The 13,252-nt window shown below is 40.5% G+C and overlaps 1 protein-coding gene across 1 annotated transcript in view; it reads right to left on the bottom strand.

Moving 5' to 3' along the window:
* Positions 1–13,252, bottom strand: part of STIM2 (stromal interaction molecule 2) — a 150,161-nt gene that overhangs the window by 79,302 nt on the left and 57,607 nt on the right. Inside the window, exon 2 of the mRNA XM_081083047.1 lies at positions 5,124–5,254. Coding sequence (XP_080939173.1) covers positions 5,124–5,254 — 131 coding nt within the window. The remainder of the gene's footprint in view (positions 1–5,123; positions 5,255–13,252) is intronic.

A 13,252-nucleotide genomic window follows, 5' to 3' on the forward strand; every position in this document is an offset into this window, starting at 1 on the left:
ACCGGTTAGGGCTGTCCTATATATTTCTTCCATTTGGCTGTTCCAGAGTTGTATTCTTCATAATAAACCAGTAACATAAGTAAACTGTCTTCCTGAGTTTTGTGGTCCATTACAACAAATTATCAAATCTGAGAAGGGGGTCGTGGGAACACCTGGTTGAGAGCAGGTTGGTCAGAAGTACACATGGCCAGAGACTTATGACTGGCATCTCAAGGGGGAGGCAGTCTTATGGGACTGAGCCCTTTAACCTGTGGGATCTGACACTACTCCAGGTGGACAATGTCAGAATTGAACTGAATTGTTAGACACCCAGTTGATGTTGGAGAATTAAAGACTTGATTGGTATCAGAAAACACTACAGAGTAGTAATATTTATAACTTCATATATCAACAACAAAAGTGGTTTCTAAGAATCTAGCCTTATTCTAGGTACAAAATTAATCAATCTTAATAATTTAATGTTTATCTTCTGAAAGGTGGCTATCTAAAACTATTCCAGCTTTAAACATTAAAATGTACACCAATATTTTAAAACATTTATAATACTAAGACTCTTAAAATTAATCATATATGCTCTCCCAAAATAATCCTTCAGCATTAATATGTTTTTTAACCTAAAACAATGCTAAGCAATGATCCTCAAGTAATACCAAAATCAAAGGAAAACAAAGCACCATCAGGATAATAACTTAAAATTATGTCCTTTCAGTGCAGTACCATAAAGTTTAATGTTAAAAATTACCTCCAATTTAATTGTTGGACATAATTATAAAATGGCATGGACCATTCACACACTAAATACCATATACTTCGGATTTGGCATGGAATTTGTTTGATAAAACTAATATGGTTATGCTATAAATGACTAAGAAAATAGAAAACAATAATTTTAGGAAGGCTGTTTAGCCTAAAAAATAATTATCTCTATAAAAAGTATCAAATACACTAACAAATACTCTTTATTCCATAATTTATATAGATAGTAACAATGTATGGACTAATAGAATTTATGTTAGCATATCTGATATTTAAATTGTTTTTTTTAATCCTCACTCAGGGATATATTTCTATTGATTTTAGAAAGAGGAAAGGAGACAGCTTTTTTTTTTTTAATCCTCACTCAGGGATATGTTTTTATTGATTTGAGAGAGAGAGAGAGAGAGAAATGTCCATGTTAGAGAGAAACATCAATTGGTTGTCTACCATACTTGCCCAAACCGGGAATCAAACCTACAACCTAGGTATGTGCCCTAAACGGAAATTGCATTTGTAACCTTTTGGTACACAAGACAATGTTCCAACCAACTGAGCCACCCAGCCAGGGTTGATATCCAAATTCTTAAGCAATTATATTGGCAACAAAATAAACCGCTTGAGATTAGAAAGAACAATTCATCACTAATAATCTAGAGAATTATTATTAAAAGTAATCTTATAGCTTGACTGTGTGTACTGGGAGAGAGTAAAGAAATGGTAAGGATGTTAAAAGAATGAATTACTCAATATAATAAAACTAGAGGCCCAATGTATAAAATTTGTTCAAGGAGCTCAGCCCTCACAGCCCCAGCTGCCTTGGCCCTCACAGCCCCAGCTTCGTCCGGAAGGCTGTTCTGCTGTTTGGTCTAATTAGCATATTAGCTCTTTATTATATAGGATGACTTAAATTAAATTATAATTGCTTTATGTTGGTTTCCAGTAATAGTAAAACTCAATAGTCCATCTACCTGAAGACAAACAGAATATACTTAAGTGATCTTTAAGTTGGAAACGTAGGATAAGATAGAATTATTCTATCATCTTGATTTTATAAATGAATGAAATAAACTGGACTATTTAGAACTGAAAGATATTATTCTGATATTAATGTCACTGGGCCCTAACCAAAATGATTTAACCACAATGAGAAAAGATAATCCCAATAAGCAGAAGTCAGCTAATGCCGGGACATTAAGTATAAGACTAAAGAGTTAATATCTGATCTAATATGCACTACGAAATCACTGTTAAGTCTCCTAGCTAGAGAAAAACACTCTCAAAGTGATACTCATGATGGATTAGAGAGGAAATATGTAGAGATGATAATCTAGGCACAAGATAACAAATACCAAAATGAGCAATTTTCAACCTTCTTCATCTCTTGGCATATATAACCTAATTACTAACATTCTATGGCACACCAAAAAATGTATTATCCTTTTGCCAATTTGAAAAAAAAAGGTATGATTTTGATTCATTCACACCAGAAGGCTACTGTTATGTGGGCTGTTATCATTTTTTACTTGACAATCTAAGGGAAAAGAGGTCAGTGCCCCTGACTAAATAGTCAGGTAGAGCATGTTTTAAAAATTCTTACGGCGCACCAGTGTGTCACGGCACACCAGTTGAAAACACTGTCCTAGATTAAAATAGAGCAAGCAATAACTATAACAGATAATTGAAAAAGAAAATAACTTTTAAGAACACAAGATTTTGTTTATAGCAGGGTTAGCAAACTACAGCTTGCTGCTTATTTTCACAAATAAAGTTTTATTGGGATACAGACACGCCCTTTAGATCCTGCACTGTTGTCTATGACTGCTTGGCACTACAACGGGAGAGTTAATAGTTACTACAGAGAGAATATGACCCACAAAATCTAAAATTTTTAGTAGCTAGCCTGCATTAGTTTCCTAGGGCTGCTGTGTCAAAGTACTACAAACGGCTTAAAAAAATAGAAATGAATTTTTCACAATTCTAGAGGCTGTAAGTCTGAAATCAAACTTACAGAGCCGTGCTCTCTTAAAGGCCCTAGGGATAGAATCTGTTCCATGCTTTTCTCTTAGTTTGGTGTCACCAGCAATCCTTGTCATTCCTGGACTTGTAGCTGCATAACTCTAATCTTTGCCTCCACTGTCATATGGTCATCTGCTCCCCTTGTCCATATCTCCACATGAAGTTCTCCTCTCTTATAAGGATACCAATCACCGGATTAAGGGCCCACACTACTTCAATATGTGCCCATCTTAACTAATTATATCTGAAATGGCCCTATTGCCAAATAAAGTCACATTCTGAGATAATAGGGGTTAGGACTTCAAAATATGTTTTTGGAAGGTACACACTTCAACCTATAACTTGATCCTTTACAGAAAAAGCCTGCCAATTCCTGATTTAGAAGAATAAGAATTGAGGAGAAGTAGAATCAGAAGTGCCATTCAACAGTGAGGGATTTCAAAGAAGACTGATGAGATTTTGTTTTGAAAGCAAAAGTAAGAGAACTCAAAAGATGTTCAGACAGAAAGCAATATATGTACATGAATCTGGACTGGCTTAGAGATGGAGGAATTAGAAGTAACCTAAAAATGAATGAGCATTCCCAAGGTAAATGCTTTATACATCAGTTGAAGCACTGATGTTTAGAGAATGTTACTGTTAGATAACAATGTGATTAAATAACAATAAGCTTATAGGGTATCACTATTAAATAATCCTATATAATAAAAGCCTAATATGCTAAGTGTCCAGTTGTCCATTCAACCAATCAAAGTGTAATATGCTAATAATATGCTAAGGCAGCTCAACCACTCGCTGTGGCATGCACTGACCACCAGGGGGCAGACACTCCAACCGGTAGGTTAGCTTGCTGCTGGGGTCTGGCCAATTGGGGCTGAGTGAGACGGGCCAAACACACACTGGAGTCTTCCCGCATCCCTCCCCGGCCCCAATTGCACACTGGTTGGGTCCCTCGGTATGGCCTGTGCACTCTCGCAATCTGGGCCGAGGGATCCGCCAACACCCCCCCTAGAGGGGTGCACAAATTTTGTGCACCAGGCCTCTAGTATTAGATAATAGTATACAAAATAATGTAATTTAGTATCATATAAACTGAAAGAGAAACATTTCAACAGTGACAAATACAATAAAGAGGCTAAAGAGGACTGAAAAATAACCAAGGGATTTATTTAAAACTAGAGGCCCAGTGCACAAAATTCGTGCATTGGGGGAGGGGTCCCTCAGCCAGGCCTGCACCCTCTCACAACCCAGAACCACTGGCTCCTAACCGCTCGCCTGCCTGCCTGATCGCCCCAAACCCCTCTGCCTGCCTGCCTCATCAACCCTAACCACTCGCCGCCTGCCTGATCACCCCTAACCTCTCTGCCTGCCTACCTGATTGCCCCTAACCACCTCTGCCTCAGCCCCTGTCACTGAGGCTTCATCCAGAAGGATGTCCAGAATGACGTGCGGAAGGTCGTTTGGCTGTCTGGTCTAATTAGCATATTATACTTTTATTATTATAGATTAGACCACAGCAGAATAAAGAAAACAACTTTTATGAAGAAACTAAGAGGGACACCAGATGAGGGGGGGTAGATAACAATGCTTAAGAAATAAGGCATTATTTATTCTACAGTGAGTACAATAGTAATTATATAGTTGACCCCCCAATAAATCACATCTCCTGGTATTCATGCCCTCATATAATCCTCTCCCATGTAGACTCTGAGCTTAGCCAAAACTTGCTTTAGCAAATTTTATATTAACAGCCTCTGGCAAGCAGAGGCATGATAATCACTTCTACATGGGAACTTGTTTTCTTGCAACATTGACACCTGGAAGCCAGCTGCCATACTATGAGGAAGCTTGAGTTAGACTCCTGAATGATAAGAGGTCACATGGAGAGAGACCTTGAATGACAAGAGTCACCTTAAGTATTCCAGCCCCAGCAGAGTTCACAACTGAGTGGAAGTGCCATAGTGACCTCAGCCCATACCTAAGGGAACAGAAAAGGTGCCCAGCTAAGCCCAGTCAACCCAGAAAAATCAGAAAAAATAATAAACTGTTGTCATTTTAAGCCATTAAAGTTTGTGGTGGTTTGTAAAGCAGCAATAGATAACTGATAGAGCCAAAATAAAATATATATTTGAGAAACCCAGGAACATGAAAGTAAGGATTCTTACAAAACTGGGAAGATTTGATATACACATGAAGGAAAAAAAGGAGGAAAAAAAAGGTAAAATTAAAATATAAAGAGAAAAACAAAAGATGTTGACAGAGTTGAGTCATATGAGTAACAATGGGAAAATTTAAGACTAAAACTTCATTGTGTGTTATGAGAATGCCAGGGAAAACATTTTTCCACCTACTTCATCACTTTCATCTACTTCAATTCCACCATCTTTGTCATCATCCATTTGTTTGTGTATTGTTTGAAGAGCTTCCAGACTAAATCTATCTTCTTCTGTGAAGCATGGTGGACTCAATGACAGGCAGGGATCTGAAAATAGAACAAAGAACAATTACTAACTTGCTATACCAAAATCCAGGCTATCCTTAGAAGGTATAATATTTTTTAAACCCAACAAATTAAATTTCAAACTAAGTCAAAATACAATCAGAAGTTACACCAATAGATATAAGAGCAGATATGAAACACCAAGGGATTTGAAATTTTCAATAATATCCTTATTCTCAAACCATTCTACGTAAGACCTCATTTAATGTTGTACTTTATTAATCTCTATTTATTTTATGTATCATTTTATCCACACAATTAATTATGAACAGGGCTGGGACAATATTCTTCTTTTGCTCAATTGTTCATAATACCCAGGACTTGGTTGGGCACATTTGGGGCTCTGATAAATTAACTATCATACATTAACTAAAGTTCTAGACTTCTATAGTGTGCAAACTAGTGACAAGATTATAAGCTAAAGTGATAATAAGAATATCCAGTAGTCAAAAAAGCTCACAGTCTAGTGAGAAAGAAGGTATGTGGATAATATACTGGGTTAGGTACCACTGAAAACATTAGTCATAGGATACTATTTAACCCAGACTGGGAAAGAAATGTCAGAAGTTTCCTAGAGGTAACCTTGGGGAGTTTTAAATGACCTGTTAGTTGTTGCACCAGGAAAGAGAGAAAAGTATGCCTGGAAAAAGAAACATCATATGTTCAGTGGCATGAAAACAACATTCAGAGAAATGCAACTAGTTAATATATCTGGAATACGTGTGGAAAAGAGTCAAAAGATCAGGTATGAAACTGATAACAAGAGGCCGTATCTCTAAAAGTGATTTTCCATACTAAGGAATTTTGATTTTTAATCCTGAAGACTATAAGAAGCCCATAAAGAATTTGAAGGAGAGGACTAACACAATCAGACTGGTTATAGAAATATCTCTGGTGACAGTGTAAAATAGACAAGCTGGAGGCAAGACTTGGAGGCATAGCTGTCAGACAGAGTACAGTAATTCAGAAGTACTCAACTGTCCATGCCTCCAAGGAATGGAAGAGGTAATGGATAAAGACTGCTGCTGTAGGGTTTGGTGCTTGGCCAAGTTACAGTAGCAGAAGGAAAGAAAAGACAGGTGTTGAGGATATGACAACAGTAATTAATTTCTCCACATAAAATTTTATTTCCTAACTTAGAATAGTTAGGAATTCTGAACTCCAATACCTGTTCTAAAGTCTTTTACATTCCTTTCTTAGTTTCCTTTCTAGCTTAATTCAGCACAAATGATCATTTTAATTCAAATTACTGACTTAAGTTTCTTTAAAATATATGAACCATTATGAATATCTGTGCCTAAATGAATCAGGTATAATGGCTACAAAAACAATGGCTAAAATATCAAAACTGTTCTCCTTTGCAAACATCTCTTAGACATCTACCTTAGCTACCCAAAATGCATCAGTGCACACCATCCTATATAATAAATAGGTAATATGCAAATTGACTGTCACGCCCTCACACAAGATGGCCACCACAAGATGGCTAGCAGGGGAGGGCAGTTGTGGGAGATCAGGCCAGCAGGGGAGGGAAGTTGGGGGGGACCAGGCCAGAAGGGGAGGGCAGTTGGGGGTGACCATGCCAGCAGAGGAGGGGAGTTGGGGGCAACCAGGCCAGCAGGGGAGGGCAGTTAGGGGTGACCAGGCCAGCAGGGGAGGGCAGTTGGAGGTGATCAGGCCGGCAGGGAGCAGTTAGGCGTCGATCAGGCTGACAGGCGAGTGGTTAGGGGATGATCAGGCTGGCAGGCAGGTGAGTGGTTTGGAGCCAGCAGTCCCGGATTGTGAGAGAGATGTCCGACTGCCGGTAGTCAGACATCCCCTGAGGGGTCCCAGATTGGAGAGGGTGAAGTTTGGGTTGAGGGAAACCCCCCTCCAGTGCATGAATTTTGTGCACTGGGCTTCTAGTGTACTCCATATCAGACCATTTCCCCCCTCCAAACAGATTTTCCTGTTCCTTTCAATATGATATGGAGTGCCTATAATATGCCAGGGCCCTTGTTGGTGTGCGGCACCCAATATGACAACCAAGACAAATTTCCACCCTCAGTGCCCTAACCTTGTGTTACTAGTAAATGCAACATGGTTTGATTTATCTTTTTAGCATTATATTCTGAACATTTCTGTCTTTTCTCTGGATCAAGGCCAACACCTTCCACTGAGAAAAAATGAATCAACTATACAGAATAAAACTTCACTCAAGTCAGCAATCAATACCAATGTTAAATTCCAGGTTGTTTTCCTCTACTTAAAAGCAGATGCTCAGTCTGATTATTCAGAAATAGGCAAATGAATTAAAGTGATTTCACCTAATAAGAAGCACCTAGTACATTCTAGAAGCCAATGCCATTTTATGTACATAATTTAATCCCTACAACCCAGTGTGAGGCACACATTACCTCTACTATTCAGATGAGAACATGAGACTCATGAGTAACAGGTTTAAGATTCCAACCCTAAAAATGACAGTACTGAGATACAAACCAAGTCTTTTAAGTACCAACTCATGCTCCAGGATCAGTAGAATAAACATAAATGGGAATCACTAGTGTCAGAGAAGAATAAAGTTTTGCTATCCTAGATATTATCAGGACCTGGTTGAGGACCTAAGAGAATCAAGAAGCATAAATGTGCCCCAGGGAAGGGGATCACTTGACACTTCAGGAATGATATTCACAATCTAGAATACAAACTTATACTTGTCACATTTCTCTTCCTTTTGATAATGATGTGTCTTCGCTTCAAATCACACTCCCTTGAACAAACCTTTCTAACAAGTATATCATTCCCACATAGACTGACATATTTGTTGCACGGTTTAAATATATATAAATACTAGAGGCCCAGTGCACAAAATTCATGCACAGGTAGGGTCCCTAGGCCTGGCCAGCAATCAGGGCCAATTGGGGCCTTCCGGGTACCAGCCAGGGCCTTCCTTTGTTCTGCACCGCCCCCCTGGTGGTCAGCGCATGTCATAGCGAGCGAGCAAACTCCAGTCTCCCAATGGAACTCCTGTGGGAACAACTTGCATATTAGCCTTTTATAAATATAGACTAGGGGCCCGGTGCACAAAATTCGTGCACTGGGTGTGTGTGTGGGGGGAGTGTCCCTCAGCCCAGCCTGCCCCCTCTCACATACTGGGAGCCCTCAGGCATTGACCCCCATCACCATCCGATCGCCTGATCGGCCCCTTGCCCAGGCCTGACGCCTCCACCAGAGGTGTCAGGCTTGGACAGGGGACCCCCACCTCCCCCCGATCACTGGCTCTGGCCCCCGCCCAGGCCTGAGGCCTCTGGCCCAGGAATCATGCCTGGGCAGGGGACCCCCATCTCCCTCTGATCGCTTGCTCCACCCCCTGCCCAAGCCTGACGCCTCTGACCCAGGCTTCAGGCCTGGGCAAGGGGACCATCATATCCCCCCAATCCCCGGCTACGCCCCCTGATGCCTCAGCCAGAAGAGTTGACCCTCATTACCCTCCAATCACCAATCACCGGATCGGCCCCTTGACCAGGCCTGAGGCCTCCGGCAGAGGTGTCAGGCCTGGGCAGGGGACCCCCAGCTCCCGGCGGTTGCAGGCTCCGCCCCTGCCCAGGCCTAATGCCTCTGGCCTAGGCGTCTGGCCCGGGCAGCAGGGACCTGCAGTGGCAGCGGGGGGCGCCGCGATCGCACGGGCTCCGCCCCTGCCCAGGCCTAACGCCTCTGGCCTAGGCGTCCGGCTCGGGCAGCAGGGACCCGCAGCTGCAGCGGCCCCGCGATCGTGGGCTTCGCTTTAGGCCCAGGCAGGGACCCCTAGCTCCTGGGACTGCCAGCTTCGACCGTGCCCAGCTCCCATCGCTGGCTCCACCCCTACTTCCTGCTATCACTGGCCAGGAGGGAAAAGGCACCTGATTCTCCGATCATGGCTGGGGGGCAGGGCAAAGGCGGCCCCAGGGCCGCCTTTGCCCTGCCCCCCAGCTCTTAGCTCCCCCCTGGGTTTCCGATCACTGTCAGTGGCAGGAGGCTTCTTCTTGCTTTCCCTTTCGCCTCCCTGCATTGTGCCTACATATGCAAATTAGCCGCCATCTTGTTGGCAGTTAACTGCCAATCTTAGTTGGCAGTTAATTTGCATATAGCCCTGATTAGCCAATGAAAAGGGTAGCGTCGTACGCCAATTTCCATTTTTCTCTTTTATTAGTGTAGATAAGAAGCCAAATAAATTAATTTCTGAATACAAGTTATTTATCTAGCAAATACATAAATGCCACACTCTAGGTTAAACACCAGGTATACAAAAGTAAAAACAAAGTTAAATATGGCAGATGTAATGACAGATATGTAATAAATATATAGTGGTGGCAAGACTAAGGGAATAGTCCTGTCTATATGCATAGCAAGAAAAGCTTAAAGAAGAACGTGATATTTATGTTGATTTTTGAAAGAGGAACAAGTGTCTGCTAGGAAGATATGTATAAGCAAGAACATAAGCTGCTAAAAGTTATTGTACTAACAAAATAATGACAATAACTACTGAAGGTGTTTAGAACAGGCCTGCCTAAGATATGCTACCTTGGTATGTGGATTATTTTAAACTGAAAGACATAGAGAACTTGTGGACTCACAAGAAACTTTTATCTCTCCCTTAAGAAATTTAAATGTGAGGCCTTGCCTCTAATAAGAGTTATTAGCAGAAATAATTTTTATGACCTATCTATAGGGCAGGGCAAATTTCTAATTACTGAACATCTGCTCTCCTTATTATCTTGTGAATGACCTTCTGCTGAAGCTCCAAGGTATGTTACCTCATCCTTAGCTCAGAATGCCTTATGTCACTCATTTTCTCTTTTTGTCTCTAAATTTCTCATGGATTTCTTATTTTCTCTTGTTAATCTGTCTCATGTAGATTTAATTGTTAGACCAGCCAAAAAAACCCATGAAGGATAGAGGAAAGTTTCTTCTTCCCCCACATTATCAATTATGGGATGTCCATTATACATCACATATATATAAATAACATATTCATTTTAGTTTGCCTATATAGTAGGCATTATTATTCCCATTTGATTAGATAATTAAGAGAAAATATTGACAGATTTACAGATTATTCTAAAGTGACAATAAAGAAGAAAAATATTAATAAATTACTCACTGAAAGTCCCTGCTTACAGTTGCCCCTGTTTTCTCCCAAGTATACCCATGGCTGGATAATGCCTTTCAGTCCAACTCCAGTGTTTCTTCTCACAGACCATCCTACTTCCCTATCAAAAACAGCCTTCCCTTTTACTCACTTGTGTTTTATTTTTCTTCATAACACTTTATCACAGCATACTATATTATGTCTTTGTTTGCTTACTGCCTAATTCCTCCACTATAATGCAATAATGTGACCACAGACTTTGTTTTGATCATTACTCTTTTCCAAGTACCTAGAGCAGTGTCTGGAACATAATAAATGCTCAAAAAATATATGCTTACTGAATTACTTCCCTAGTCTTCAATATAAATGTATGGAAGAGAAAAACTTTTCAGTAAATTACTTGGCTAACTGGAAAAGTAAGATGTACAAACTGACAATAAAACTCCTCACTTCTTTATGGCACCAAAGTTAAATCTAAGTAGTTAGTAGAAATATAATAACATTATTCTTCTGATTCAATGGCCTCTTAGAGCTTAAGGTTTAAAACCTATTTATTCATGGTCAAATATTACTGTTTAAGTATTTCTTGGATGTGAGGGCGATCTGGCTGAGACATCTGTCACCCCATTGATCGCCAGGGTTGATTCGGCTGATCTGGCTGGCTAGGCGGGTGTCCCCCTCCTCCCTCACCGATCCATGTGCGTCCCTCCCGAAGCTGTGCGCTCAGTCGAAGAGGACGACCTTTCCCCCGGAGGAGAGGACCGGTCTTCAGTCAAGGGTATACGAGTAGCTGCGCTCCCCTGCTAGAACCTCCAAAGAAGCTCTTAAGTATTTCTTGAACAAAATATACATGTTAAGCAAAAATAATTGAAGGAAACTTTAAAATATTTAGGACGGTCTTCCTCAAGTCTCTTATGCATTGGCATAAAGATAAAACTTTATGAGGACAAGGTCTAAACCTGTTTTATTGATTACTAGACATTAATACTAGTATTATACAGTATATGTATATTATTACTATACACTAGAGGCCCGGTGCACAAAATTCATGCAGGGGGGTGGGGGGCCTCACCCTGGCCTGCACCCTCTCGCAATTTGGGACCCCTCGGGGGATGTCCGACTGCTGGTTTATCGGGATTGGGCCTAAACCGACAGTTGGACATCCCTCTCGCAATCCGGGACCGCTGGCTCCTAACCGCTCGCCTGCCTGCCTGCCTGATCACCTCTAACCTCTCTGCCTGCCTGATCGCCCCTAACTGCTTCTGCCTGTCTGCCTGATCACTCCTAACTGCTTTCCTGCCTTCCTGATCACCCCTAACTGCTCTTGGCCCCCGCCGCGGTGGCTTCATCCAGAAGGACATCTGGAAGGTTGTTTGGCTCTCTGGTCTAATTAGCATATTGTGCTTTTATTATTATAGATTACCACATCTAATAAGTAATCATACCTGACTTTTACATACAAGTAACTGCATTTTGAGTGGCATTAGAAAAGAGAAATATGTGGGGGGTTAGAAAAAGAGAAAGCAGAACAACAACAAAAATATACTGGGATCCATAAAGAGTAGGCTGGCTTATATTTTGTGTTGGTTCTCAATTGAGAGTGCTACTTAGTGCTCCTCCCTTCTTCCTCCTGCTCACCTCTCCTCCAGCTGCTGCTTCTGGCATTTAGTGGAGGGGTGGGAAGGCCAAGGATGTTAAGTTAACTGACCCTGTTTTCAACAACCAACAACCCAATTCAAATTTTAAAAAGTCTTCTTTCTCTTCTGATACCCACTTTAAGGCAGAAGCTGTTTTATTCCCTTTTATGCCCAGTCCGACTTAACAAAGAACTGTCCTCTGCTATGCCACTAGTATTCCTAAAAGGAAGAAAACACTAGTAAGTGACAGGTGGAGGAGTAGTAAGGCATAAATCAGGAAAGATAGCCTGGGGCTATCTGTCAGGGAGACACAATAAACCTCCGAAAGAGGAGTCTAAAAGACGCTACTCATGATTTTTAAATATGACTGTAACATGATAATAAAAGTAACAGAGAGAAATTTCAACTTATATTTTGTGTCGTGCTTTCAATTCAAAAACTTTCCCATATAGTCACTTTAAATTAAATGTTTGTTCCCAACAATGCCTTCATCCCAACCAACCCGACAGAAAGTAACCTAATATAAACTGTAATCTGGCAGTGAGGATAGAAAGAAAAGGTCAAGCTGAAGTGACAACTGAATGTAGCAAAAGGAGACAAGTTTTACTGACATTTTGGGGCCAAAAAGTGCAGGTGAAACAAAGATACATTTCTCTTCTATTTAGCTGAGCCAGATCAAACAACATCGAGTTTAAAAATGTGTCAAATGTGATTCCATTTAGTCTTCACTAGAGGGATATATATTTATGCCACATTCTATGCTTTTTCATCACAATCAATTATAATATGTAGGAGATACAGTTCAGAACCCCAAGAAGATAATAGCTTAAGAAATAAATGAAGCTGAAAAAGTAAATCCAGTCCTTCCTACAATACCATTAAGGTCAGCAAATTTCATGCAGAAAAGATCAAAAGAAGGGGATTCAGCTGACTGTTAATCACAGACCAATGACTGTAGCCCATTAACAATGAGCAAGATCATATACTGCCAAGAACTTAGCTTACACACTGAAAACTATTTATGAGTCTCATGATTAAGATTTTCTTAATTATTACTACTGAGAGAACATTTTAAAATAAATATCATTTGTGTTTATTACTCCCATTAATAGTTCAAGCATTTATCAAGTAAAATACTCCAATCTGAATATTCTGAAAGCAAATTTTTTTCTAAAATCTTCAGAGATAATTCTTTGGTGTCAGTTTTCAATAACCAACAATGCAATTCAAACT

The sequence above is a fragment of the Myotis nattereri genome (genome assembly GCF_964212035.1).
Source record: "Myotis nattereri genome assembly, chromosome: 1".
NCBI classification, from domain to species: domain Eukaryota; kingdom Metazoa; phylum Chordata; class Mammalia; order Chiroptera; family Vespertilionidae; genus Myotis; species Myotis nattereri.